We start from the raw sequence: 13,547 nt of genomic DNA on the forward strand, positions 1-13,547 counted from the left end.
ACCTGGTTCCTTCCAGAGAGCCGCACCCTCTCCTTACCAATCCTGCTCTGCTGCTCCCCTGAGTAATTTCCGCGGAGGAATTTTCAGGTTTCCTGATGTTTCCCCACATGCCTTCCAAGGCATCGCAGACGGATGCCTGCTAACAGAGCGCTCCTGGCCGGCGCTGCTACTCCACACGCTTGTTCAGCCCTGAGCTCTCCATTTTCCAGGGCTGCTTTGGAGCATATCCTGTTTTTCTGTTTTAAGGGGAGGGGGCAATGTCTTAAGAGGCTGTTTCCTCCCTTCAAGCTAGGCAACAGCTGAGTGATCAACACCATTTTAAGCCACAACACACAAGTTAAAAAATAAATAAATAAAACCACCACCACCACCACCACCACCACCATTCCAGGCAAGTCTTTCTTAATGGAACGTGGCCAGGATCAGGCTGTCTGTGGGTCATGAAGCTCTTGGTGGTTCTCAAAAAGGCTTAAAGTTTAATATAAAACTTTCTAGGCTATTGGTTTATTTATAGACATGAAAGAAAGGGACATTTAATATTTCCTAAATGTTACAAGGCCAAGGGCGTTAGAGGCTCCAAGAGTAACCACGATTTAAGCCCTGACTGCAATTTTTCCTTTTTTTTCTTTCAAGGAGAAAACTTAAATGAGAAGAAAACACACATCCCAACGACTCTGCACCACTGGGACTTGGCATGTTTTGTATGTTACACAGAGGAGCCCATTGAATGGGGAAGAGAGAAACCTGGAAAGCAGTGATGGCTGGAAGAGATGCAAGGCTGACTGAGGACAGAAACCAGACAGAAGCCAGCAGTGGTGGGAAAAGGGTTACGGAGATCATGTAGAGAGAGGTCTGGGCAGCAAGGCACACACGCCACAGGTGGCAATTTCACCAAGGAATGAGTCCAGCAGAGGGTCCTGGTCCTACGCTGTCATTAGATCATGTATGTAACGCACTGGGCAGAGGCAGAGACCATCAGTTATTTCTCACACTCCCTACCCGACAACGAAGGAGAAGTGGAAACATCGGGGACAGCTCTGCTGACCACAGGGCCACCAACTTCGGTGCCGAAGTGAAACATACACAAAACAACTCACACAACCGCAGGAACAAACTTGGAAGAGACTGCTGGGTCTAACCCAGTGGTTCTCAACTGGGGGCAACGGATCTCAGCAGGGGACGCCAGGCAAGGCTGGAGCCTTTTTTGGGAGGATGCTACTGGCATCTAGTGGGTAGAGGTCAGAGTGCTGCTACACTTCCTCCAACACACAGGACTGGCCCCTGCAACAGACGGCTCACCCAACATCGGCAATGCTGGGGCTGAGCAACCCTGATCCAACCCCGCCACCTCAAAGGGACTGGAGATCTGCCCATGAAAATTAGTCACCTTGAACATCTGTCAAAAACCACAACGTAAAAAAAAAAAAAAAAAAATCACAACATTACAACCCATTCCTGAGAGCTACTGCTTTACCTATTCTTGGGCTCTCTGCCTGTTCTCACAAAAGAATGAGACAAGATTAATGAGATAATTAAAGATGGGGGGGGGAGGGGCTTCCCTGGTGGCGCTAGTGGTTGAGAGTCCGCCTGCCGATGCAGGGGACACGGGTTCGTGCCCCGGTCTGGGAAGATCCCACATGCCGCGGAGCAGCTGGGCCCGTGAGCCATGACCGCTGAGCCTGCGCGTCCGGAGCCTGTGCTCCGCAACGGGAGAGGCCACAACAGTGAGAGGCCCGCGTACTGCAAAAAAAAAAAGACTGGGGGGGAAGGAACAAAACTTAAAAAGAGGGAAGCACTGCTTTGCAGGTCGGGCTGTGACTTCCCTTAGTTCCCACGCCGTGCAGCAGGACCACGGGCTGGGGAAGGAAAGAAATGCCCTGAGTGTCTCTGACTCAACGAAGGATGCACATTTTGAGGAGTAAGGAAATGATGGGGGGCGGGGGGGATACAGGCTTCAAAATCATTTAATTCTCGCTCACTCTCTGAGATTCTCAGGATGAAAGGCAACACAAGGTCAGTTATTCCAGAGAAGAAAGCCAAAGAACACACATTAGAGGGAAGCCAGCCCTTTCAGATGAGCTGAGGCCCAGAGAAGGGAAGTAACCTGAGGAAGGTCAGACCAGAGGCACAGCCGGCCTGGTCCACGTCTCCTGATCCTGTGCACACACGCCTGCCCTCTCTGTTCCTTCTTGCATCTTTGTGCCTCGCCCCACATGGAAGAAAGCCTCACCTTCCAGGGAACATCCCAGCCTCTGCTGGCTCCCTGGGCAACTAATGCCACTGATTTACTCAAGCTGAATAAAAGCTGGTTGAGTTTTATTCTTATTTTGGAGGTCACTGGCATTTGGTGAAAATAAGGCTTTCTATTATAATTTAAAATGTGCCTAGTGGAAACAACCCCAATGTCCAACAAAATGTACATCCGTACCATAGAATATTACTCGGCCGTAAAAAGGAATGAGGTCCTGACACGTGCTGCAACACGGATGAGCCCTGAAAACATGATGGTGAGTGAAATAAGCCTGACACAAAAGGCCACATAGTGTATGATTCCACTTATATGAAATGCCCAGAATAAGCAAATACACAGAGACAGAAAGTACATGAGTGGTTGCCTAGAGTTGGTTACAGCAGGGCAGGGGTGGTGGGAGGGAGGCTGTGGCTGATGGCTCAGGGGTGTGAGGTTTCTTTTGGGGGTGATGAAAATGTTCTGGAATTCGTGGTGATGCTTGTACAACCTTGTGCATACACTAAAACCCACTGAACTGTACACTTTACAATGGTGGATTTATGGTATGGGAATTCTATCTCAGCTAAAAAATGAGATAATAAAATGAAAATTTTTAAATGTGTCTAAAGCAGAAATAGATCAGGTGCAAAGTAACGCAGGGAACGTGGGGTTTAGAATCAGAGACCTAGGATGAGAGGCTCTTCGTCTAACCTCTTCCTGGAGCTGAACTCTTCACTCGTTTTTGAGAAGGGACCATGAGATTAAGTGCAGAGAAGTACTTTGTAAACTGCAAGACAGCAGTTGTAGAAATGATGTAGGGGAACAGATGTCTCTGTGGGGAGGCCAGAAGCTACTGCAGACTCCTCAGCTGCAGGCTACTGGCCACCGTGCAGAGCAGGGACTGTTAGAATCTTCTGTCTGTAGACAAGATAACTCATTAATGGCTTCTCCTTGAGAGAAGGGGGCTGTGAGGTTCAACCCTGCAGCCACTCTGAGAGTGCCAGTCCCAGCAAAACAGGCTGAAGAGCTTCCCCACCAGGAGCTGGTGGGACAGGCAGGGCTGTTAAACCGCAAAGAGGTCCTCTTCTCTCACAAACACACACAAACCTTTCCATGTTATCAGTCAACTTCCCCCCAGGGAGAAGGGGCCTGAATTGCCCAGATGCTGGCGGGGCCACTTCCTGGGCCTGCAGGGCCCCTCCTCCAGCCTCCTCTCCCTTCCCTAAACAGCTCCCTGCCGCCTCCTCCAGCCTGCTGTGTCTGCAGGTCAGCACTCAGTCCGGCCACAGATGTGAGTTTAGACCCAACTGGTTCTACTGCTCGGAGGCCCGAGGCCCAGACTAGCACGGTCCAACCCAACTGTGCACTCAGAGGACCAATTCCTCAGTAACCCCAGAGCAAGAAGGCACCAGTCCAGGACAGCCTGGGTCACACGCAGACGCACAGAAACCCGCACAGCGCAAAGATGCACTTTCAGCCCCAGAAAGCACTGGTGCAATCCCAGCAGCCCCAGAGTCGGCCGCAGCCACATGCACAGCCAGATGCACAAAAACATGCAGCCCCGAAAGATATCACAGCAAGAAAAACCCAGACTCAGCTGCACACAAAGACATGACACACAGTCACCCAGCACCCTGAGCTCACTCAGCCACTGTCACACGGTGACGCCGGCCCCCGAGAGGCACGGCCACTCACACCCAGAGCCAGAACTCCAGGGGCGTGCAGTCGGGGGAAACAATCTCACCACCCACAGGGGCACCCGGCAGCCTCTCCCCCAGCATCACACAGGCACGGCTCCCAGGGGACAGGCCAGATTCACGCACAGGGAGAGGCACACACAGGCTGGCATACACATGCATACATTCAGCCGGGCACACAGGGAAAGGGCCGAGACAAGCCACAGGGTCCTGAATCTTAGAACCAGCATCTCAGGCAGTTACCCAATCAGGAGTCCCGGTCCCACGTCCAGTATCCCGCACAGTCACCCCCGGACGAGAGACACTGTCACACACTCACGGTCACCCCCCAGACGGGGCTCAAATTCACAAGTCACCCGCAGATGGGGGTCCCACACACACAAAGTCACCCCCAGATGGGGGTCACACACACCGGCTCACGCACACTTACCCCCAAACAGGGGTCACACAGTCACCCCCAGACGAGGGTCACACCCGCACACACAGTCTCACTGCAGAGTCACCCCCAAACAGGGGTCACACTCGCTCACAGCCTCCCGCACAGTCACCCCAGTCCGGCTGCCAAGGCTGGGTCGTCCAGCTGCGGCCCCGCAGGCCAAGAACCCCTTGAAGCTGCCCTGGCGCAGCCCCGGGCGCCCCGCACTCGCGGCCCAGGCCTGGCGCGGCGGCTCAGGCCGGGGCGCGGGCCCGGGGCTCACCTCGCTGTTGCTGGCGGAGGAGGAGGCGGCGCTGGGCGTGGGCGAGCGCTGCAGGGTCACCAGGGCCATGGCTGCGGCGCGGCGCGCGAGCGCCGCCGAAGCCTCGGACTAGAGCCGCAGCCGCCACCGCCGCCGCCCGGGCCGGGCCCAGGGCGCTCCAAGAGCCGCTCACGGGCGGCCGGGCCGAGCCGGGCCGAGCCGGGCCGAGCCGGGCCGGGGCCGCCCCTCCCTGCCGGCGTCTGTCGCCGCCCCCGCCCCCCGCCCCCCGCCTCCCGCCTCCCGCCTCCCGCGCCGGCGCGCGCCGGGCCTGAGCGCGGGCAGGGGCAGCGGCCGGGGCGGGGCGCGCGTGCGCGGCGCGGGATCCCCCGAGCGGCGGCGGGAGGCCCCGGCTGGCCAGTCACGTCTCCCGCGCGCCCGGCCCTCGAGTCTGAGAAGCGGGGGCGCGCCCGGTGGCGAGCAAATCCATCCCCCAGAGGCCAGCCCCCTTCGCAGGCTGGAAAACTGAGGCCCGACGTCCGCACGGCCTGGAATGCTCGGGGCGGGGAGGTGCAGCTACCAGGAAATAAAGAGCTCCTGGTCCCTGCGCCTTGAACCCCGAGGAGCGGTCTGCAGAAATTAATTAGTTCATTCATTCATTCATTTATGAAATATTTATTGAGCACCTACTAAGTGCCAGGCACGGAGTATTCAACCGTGAGCAACATAGATTAGGCCTGCCCTCAGGGATTTGACAGAAGTGAGTCAAATTACTAGGCACTTAAAAAAAATTATTTTGCCAGTCTTTTTATGTGAATTCTTTCTATGTGTCCAGAAACCCAGCCAACTCCTTGGGAAGTCAGGAAGGGCTTCTCTGAAAAGGGGGCATTTGCACAGAGGCCTGACGGATGAGCAGGATTAACGGGTGAAGGGAGGGGAGACTGGGGGGTGGGGGGAGCTAAAGGCCCGGAAACTGGAAGGAGATTGTCCATCAGAGGCCCGATCCTAGGGAAGGGAGGAGGGAGAGAGTCACGGTGCACTCTAGAAAGCTCTGGCTGCCGCTTGGAGAAAGCACTGTGGGGCGGAGGGGTGAAGGGAGACCAGGGATGGGCTGCTGCTGTTGTCCTGGGAGGAGGTGACCAGTATGGGGATGGAGAGAGGGACACGGAGTAAGATACTAAAAAGGTGGTACTGGCTTGACTTAGTAATAGCTTCAATTTCATTCAAATCCCCTCCCTCCCCTCTGTCGCCCCACGCAGGTTCACAAGCATCCGCAAATTTACTGGTCCAGTCCTGCTCCCATCCGTCTCACTGCCAAACCAGCAACCCAACAGCCTCCTGGATCCCTCCAGCTGCTTCCGCCAGGTCCAGGGGCTGGGACCTCCTGCACATTCCCTCAGCATCATTCATCTCAAAGGTGGTTCTCTATGGGGTTACTATAGCCCCCACTGAGTGTTGTGGGGTTTTTGTTTTTGTTGTTGGTGTTTTGTTTTTTAACTTGTGGGAATATTTTTTAATGTCTTGCAGCTGGGGAGAGCTATTGGAGGTTCTGGCGTTCAGAGGGCAGGAGCCAGGAATGCTAAAAACGCTAAAAGTCGTGCAATGCACTGGACAGTGATGCTGCCCCCGCCCAAGGAGAATTGCTTCATTCCCACAAGACACCTGTGTGGTGAAAACACCGTTCATAGTTATCTGAAGCCAGAACCTAATTCCATTTTACATATCAACACAAAGTATTTTTCACTGAATTTTCAGAAATGCAACTATGTTTAAATAGAGGAAAGAATATACTTTGTTTTGTTTGAGAGCTTTGTCCGGAGTTGTTCACCATTTGGGAAAAAGAGTTTATAGAGGGAAACACCACTCCTAATATTGGAGCAGTTGACCCAACAAGCAGACATCTGTAGCTGTGCTCTTGTAGACAGACCGCCATATTTATTTAGCACTTATTTTAAAATGTCGAGTGTAAGACAAAATTATGGGCAATATTCAGTTGACTAGTGACTATCTTACTTCTCAGCTCTGAACACATTCATTAAAAACAGACACACTTCAACACAATATTGTAAATTGACGCTACTTCAATAAGAAAAAAAAAGAAAAAACCAGACACACTACTGAGACTTCCCTGTGTCCTCCAGGGGAGTTGTGCCCAAGATGTTACATAATGAAATGGACGTTGTTTCATCATGATGAATTTTCCTTTTATGTTAGGGCATTATAGATTTTGTTTTTTCACATTACATGTGGAGGTGGGCTTTATCATCTATGAATTTGTTGCCAATGAGAAAAGGAATCATCACACACTAGTTGTAAAAGGGGTGTGGGATTTTAGGGTGGAGAACCTTAGGCTGGTGGTTCTCAAATTGGAAGGTTTGAGAATTCCCTGGAGTCAATACAGATTTGGAGGCCCCACCCTCCGGAGTTGGCGATTCACTCAGCTTTTAATAATGCCCTAGTGATGCTGAAGGTCCTGGTATGGGGACCTCGGTTTGAGAACCGCTCCCTGTACAAATGCCAAGGCCTCCTTACTGGTCTTCCCTCCATACCCTTCCTCTCCTACCCATCGAGAAATCCATACCAAGATCTGATCATCAAAACCGCAATGAGGTACCACCTCGCACCGGTCAGAATGGCCATTATTAAAAAGTCTACAAGGACTTCCCTGGTGGTCCAGTGAGTAAGACTCCACGTTCCAAACGCAGGGAGCTGGGGTTCGATCCCTGGTCAGGGAACTAGATCCCGCATTGCATGCCGCAACTAAAAAGATCCCACATGCCGCAAAGAAGATCCCATGTGCCGCAACTAAGACCTGGCACAGCCAAAATAAATGAATGAATAAAATAAATATTAAAAAATCTACAAATAACAAATGCTGGAGAGGGTGTGGAGAAAAGGGAACCCTCCTACACTGCTGGTGGGAATGTAAGTTGGTGCAGCCACTGTGCAAAACAGTATGGAGGTTCCTCAGAAAACTAAAAATAGAATTACCATATGATCTAGCAATTCCACTTCTGGGCATATATCCAGACAAAACTCTAATTCAAAAAGATACATGCACCCTTATGTTCATAGCAGCACAATTCATAATAGCCAAGACATGGAAACAACCTAAATGTCCATCGACAGATGAGTGGATAAAGAAGATGTGGTAGACCTAGAGTCTGTCATACAGAGTGAAGTAAGTCAGAAAGAGAAAGACAAATATCGTATGCTAACACATATATATGGAATTTAAGAAAAAAAAAGTCATGAAGAACCTAGGGGTAAGACAGGAATAAAGACACAGACCTACTAAAGAACGGACTTGAGGATGTGGGGAGGGGGAAGGGTGAGCTGTGACAAAGCGAGAGAGAGGCATGGACATATATACACTACCAAATGTAAGGTAGATAGCTAGTGGGAAGCAGCCGCATAGCACAGGGAGATCAGCTCCGTGCTTTGTGACCGCCTGGAGGGGTGGGATAGGGAGGGTGGGAGGGAGGGAGAGGCAAGAGGGAAGAGATATGAGAACATATGTATATGTATAACTGATTCACTTTGTTATAAAGCAGAAACTAACACACCATTGTAAAGCAATTATACCCCAATAAAGATGTTTTAAAAAAATGTAATTATGTAATACATGTAAATAAAAATAATATAGAATAAATTTAAAAAAAAAGATGTGGTACATATATACACTGGAATACTACTCAGCCATGAAAAAGAATGAAATAATGCCGTTTGCAGCAACATGGATGCAACTAGAGATTATCATACTAAGTGAAGTAAGTCAGAAAGAGGAAGACAAATACCATATGATATCACTTATGTGTGGAATCTAAAATATGACACAAATGAACCTATCTGCAAACCAGAAACAGAATCACGGACATAGAGAACAGACTGGTGGTTGCCAAGGGGGAGGGAGTTGGGGGAGGGCTGGAGTGGGAGGTTGGGGTTAGCAGATGTAAGCTTTTATATATGGAATGGATAAACAACAAGGTCCTACTGTATAGCACAGGGAACTTTATTCAATATCCTATGATAGGGACTTCCCTGGCGGTCCAGTGGTTAAAACTCTGTGCTTCCATTGCAGGGGGCATGGGTTCAATCTCTGGTTGGGGAACTAAGATCCTGCATGCCGCATGGCGTGGCCAAAAATCCCAATATCCTATGATAAACCATAATGGAAAAGAATATTTTTTTAAAAAAAGAATATATATATATATATATATGTATAACTGAATCGCTTTGCTGTACAGCAGAAATTAATACAACATTGTAAATCAACTATACTTCAATTTAAAAAAAAAAAGATCTGATCCTGCCACCAAGAAGGCACTAAACCCTAATCCTTCTACCCTGGCCCAGCTTAGCTTTCTACCCACCCCCACTGGTCCAGAGACCATCCCACCCCTTCTCACTTCCTCTTACAGCTGAGGGGCCCTCTTCCTTCCCACACTATCTCTTGCCAGACACCACCTCCAAAAATCTCTCCCTGCCCCCCAGACTGGACTCAGCGTCCTTCCGAGGATTTCATAGCTCTCCCCCCACCTACCCCCAGACACACAGCATGTGTCACTCAAAATTGTCACAACTATCTCTCTGACTTGTCACATGGTTTCTAAGAAAAACCTCAGGAGCTGGGCTGGGACCAAGATGAGGGCACAAAATATAAGGGGGCAACGAAAACAACAAGAAGAAGAAACCTCAGGAACCAAGAGAAAGACTATTTTTTAAACAATCAAAATTTATGCAAAAAAAAATCTTCGATGAAGGAAATGTCAACATTTTAAATGGGGTTGGGTGAATTTCCTGGTGGTACAGTGGCTGGGACTCCGTGCTTCCACTGCAGGGGGCACGGGTTCAATCCCTGATTGGGAAACTAAGATCCTGCGAGCCAGCAGCAGCGTGGCCAAAAAAAGAAAAGGGATCAGTACTGTATTACTGATCTTCCTAGCGCCACAGGCTCCAGCAGGGCACAGCAAGACATTTTTACTGATCCTGTCTTTATTTGACCCTGTCTTCATTTAAAATTTTGGTCATTCTAAACCCTTTTGTGAAAACCCTTCTGTGAAAAGGCCTGTGGGCCTGACTTGTGGCCTGTAAGGGGGTGGGGCAGGGAAAAGAGAAGTGAGAGACCCCTGGTCTAGGCTTCAGGAGTGGAGGAGGGGAACCCACTGAAAGAGGCAGCTCCAAAGTTTTCTTGCATCCAGTAGAGCCCTTTCCATTCGGTATCATAATTATTTTTTCATCATGATTTATTTAATTATCTTTGACCTTGTAGTCTCAGCTCAGTTTTGCAAGGACTAAAAACAGCAAGTTATGGAGTTATTTGCTGTCTGCTAGGCTGTAGGCAAAGTGATTTGCCAGTGCGTTGGGGACAGGGGTTTATTAACATGTGAATGTCCCCCAGTCTACCTCCAGGGCTACCTCCTCCAGGAAGCCTTCCCTGACCTGAGGCTGGAAGGTAGGTACCCCTTATCTATGCTCCTGCTGCCCCTCTGCTTGTTCCTGGCTTGAGTCTTTTTATTTATTTCTCGTCACATTGTTGTGGTTCTCATTTCATGGCTGAGGAAGTGGATGCACAGAGTGGTTTAGTCACACACCCAAGGTCACATAGCTAGGGAGTGGTGAAGCTGGTATTGGGACAGATGTTCTTCTACTTTAGAACTCAAAGACAGAGCTTCTTCCAGGATAGCCTAGGAGGGGAGAAGGGAAGAGAACTCTCCTGATAGTTCCCTTTTTAGAGCAACTAATTTGCAGTTCAGAGGTAGCAAAGTTCTGGTAGACTGAATAATGGTTCCCCAAAGATGTCCATATTCCAATGCCTGGCATGTGTGACTTTGCAGATGTGATTAAATTAAGGGTGTTGAGGTGGGGAGATTATCCTGGGTTATCCACATGGGTCTGATGTAAACCCAAGGGTCTTTATAAGAAGGAGGCAGAAGGAGCAGAGTGAGAAGTAGGAGACATGATGACACAAGAAAGAGGTTGGAGTGATGGGAGGAAGGCCGTGAACCAAGGGATGCAGGAGGTCTCTAGAAGCAGAAAAAGGCAAAGGAGTGAATTCCTACCTCATCATCTCCAGAAAGAATGCAGACCTGCCATCACCTTGATTTTAGACTTCTGACCTCTAGAACTATAAGAAAATTAATTCCTGTGGTTTTATGCCGCTGAGTTTCTGGTAATTGGTTGCAGCAGCCATAGAAAATGAATATAAAACCAACCTACACGTATACTGTGTTAAAAAAGAAACAACAGGCTCAAAATGGAGTCACTTGTGCTAAACCCCACATCAGCAAACCGAGACTTAATACCTAACCTAATTACAGTTACAACCACCCCGAGGAATGTAGTCTTAACTGGTCAGTCTGGAATTTTCTGGTCAGCACTAATGAGGTAATCTGCCATGTAGCCCCCTTCTGTCCTCCATAAGTAGGTTACCTAAGCCTGAAACAATCCATTCTTTTCCCCCTTCTGCTATAAAAGCCTTCCATTTTGTACAGCTCCTTGGAGCTCCTTTCTACTTGCTAGATGGGATGCTACCAGTTCTTGAATCATTCAACAAAGCCAATTAGATCTTTAAAATTTACTCAGTTAAATTTTTATTATTTAACAACTATAAAAAAATTATTATGATGTCATAATCCAATATGTTCCAGGCAATTCTTGGACATTGTATCATTTTCACATTCACTCAGTACATTCAAAGAGAATTTATGGAGTGTCTATGCTCTGTTGAGCACCAGTCTAGGATTTGGGGTCCATCAGGGAACACCACAGAGTCACTGTCCTTGGGCGGTGTCCAATCAAATGGGAGATATAGCCAAACAACTAATAAGTAAATAGATTTACTACAACATATGCTAATATATGCATATAAACATGAATATTTAAGTATAACATATTCATATACTATATGAATATTTAAATAAATATATGAATATAATTGGGTGGTGTCCAATCAGGTGGGAGATGTAGCCAAACAAAAAAGTAAATATATTTACTATAACATATGCTAATATATTCATATAATATATGAATATTTAAATATGTCATTTAAAAATGAATCCCTGTCAGTAAAGTTCTTAGAACATGACACGCACAGATCAGTGTCAAATAAATGAAATATGATGTCAAGTAGTAAAAATCAGTCTGGGGGAGAGGGTGGTGGACGGGGGTCTTTAGGCAAGTGGTCAGGGAAGCCTCTGGACAAGGTGACATTTGAGCAGAGGAATCACCATGACAACCCCACCAGGGAGGTGTGGTGGTCCTGGGATCTGCCTGGTTCAAACTGGCCTCCTGACTTTGGAGCTGTCAGGTGCTTCCTTTTTCTGAGGCTCACTTTCTTGCTCTGTAAAATGGGGATAAGAATGGGACCACTTACCTCATGGGTTGGTTTTGAGGCTTGAATACAATAATGTACATGAAAAGCACATTGTGCTGTCCTGCTCATCGACGTTACCTAATGTCATGGGTTGAACTGTGTCCGCCCCAAAGACGCTGACGTCCTCACCCCCAGCACCTGTGACTATGACCTTATTTCAAAATAGAGTCTGTGCAGATGATCAAGTTAGGGTGAAATCATTAGGGTGGGTCCTGATCCAAGATGACTGTGTCCTTATGTAAAGGAGAAATTTAACACAGAGACAGAGACACGGGGAAATCTGTGGCCACAAGCCAAGGACACCCAAGATGGTCAGTAGATCACAAGAAGCCAGGAGAGAAGCACTGAACAGATTCCCACAGCCCAGAGCGAACCAGCCCTGCCAATAGCTTGGTTTCTGACGTCTGACCTCCAGAACTGTGAGGCAACAAGTTTCTGTTGTTCAAGCCACTGGGTTTGTGGTGCTCTGTTACAGCAGCCCTACGAAATGAATACACCTAATATTATCATTTCCTTGGTTCTAGAAACTGAGGCCCAGAGCACAGCTAGGATTTGAACCCCAGCTGACCAGCCCCCCGGGGCCCATGTGTAGGTAGTTGGCCTTTCTAGCCTGAGAGGTGAAACTTTGGATATGCCCCCATGTGCAGGGAATGGTGTTTGGGACTCAAAGCTTTGGCCACTTGGCCCACAGTGTCCAGGGCGGGTCTGGGCAGTTGCTGGGGTCCAGGGCTCCTGATAAGGTATCTCTCTGGGTGGGTTGATAGGTACCAACAGCCAGGCAGCTGCAAGTTCCTTGCTCCTGTGTGGAGTTGGTGAAAGCCTCCTTTCCTCTACTCACCCCTTGATTTAACTTGGGTTCTCCCTGGGAGCTGGGGAGTCTCTGCCTCCCTCCAGGCCTCCCCTCCCCTCTCCAGTGGGTGTACTCACAGGACTTGGGCTAGCCTGACTCTGCCTCTAACTTGCTGTGTGACCACAGGCAACACACTGACCCTTGCTGGGCCTTGGAATCTCAGCCTGTAATTTGGAGTGATTAAATGTCCCATGAGAGGTCACTGGTTAAATAAATTTGGGTATGTGCATATGATGGCCCTCCTAGTTGGCCCTCAATGATCCCCATCTCCTGGCATTCATGCCATTTTGGAGACCTTTTCACAATGAATAGACCTGTGTAAGCACTAGGATGTTGCAGATGTGGCAGCTTCTGGCTTCTGAGGCTAGGTCACACAAGACACCGTGGCTTCTCTCTTGCTCTCTCTTGGATCACTCACTCTGGATGATCAAGCCAGCCACTATGTCCTGAGGATGCTCAAGCAGCCCTATGGAGAGAGGTCCTCATGGTGAGGAACTGAGGCCTCCTGCCAACAGCCAGCACCAATCTACCAGCTACGTGAGTGAACCACCTTGCAAGTAAATCTTACAGCCCCGATCAAGCTTTCAGATGACATTGCAGACACAGCCGACATCCTGATTGCAACCTTACAAGAGACCCTGAGCCAGAAGCACCCGGCTAAGCTGCCCCCAGATTCCAGACCCACAGAAGACACGTGAGATAATAAATGACTACTGTTTTA

General features: G+C 49.1%; 1 protein-coding gene and 1 long non-coding RNA gene across 4 annotated transcripts in view; one reads left to right on the plus strand and one right to left on the minus strand.

Moving 5' to 3' along the window:
• Positions 1-4,872, minus strand: part of SSH1 (slingshot protein phosphatase 1) — a 61,962-nt gene extending 57,090 nt beyond the window's left edge. The window contains exon 1 of one of the 3 annotated variants that reach the window (XM_004281375.4): positions 4,626-4,872. In XM_004281375.4, coding sequence (XP_004281423.1) covers positions 4,626-4,694 — 69 coding nt within the window. In that variant the 5' untranslated portion in view covers positions 4,695-4,872. The other 2 variants (XM_049698605.1, XM_033408578.2) reach the window with 2 other exon arrangements.
• Positions 4,873-4,922: 50 nt separating this feature from the next.
• Positions 4,923-8,062, plus strand: LOC117197280 (uncharacterized). The gene is made up of 3 exons (XR_004477829.2): positions 4,923-5,361; positions 5,861-6,018; positions 6,129-8,062. It is a non-coding gene; the product is annotated as an uncharacterized LOC117197280 (long non-coding RNA).
• Positions 8,063-13,547: the final 5,485 nt, after the last annotated feature.

This window comes from Orcinus orca, chromosome 15 (genome assembly GCF_937001465.1).
Source record: "Orcinus orca chromosome 15, mOrcOrc1.1, whole genome shotgun sequence".
NCBI lineage: Eukaryota > Metazoa > Chordata > Mammalia > Artiodactyla > Delphinidae > Orcinus > Orcinus orca.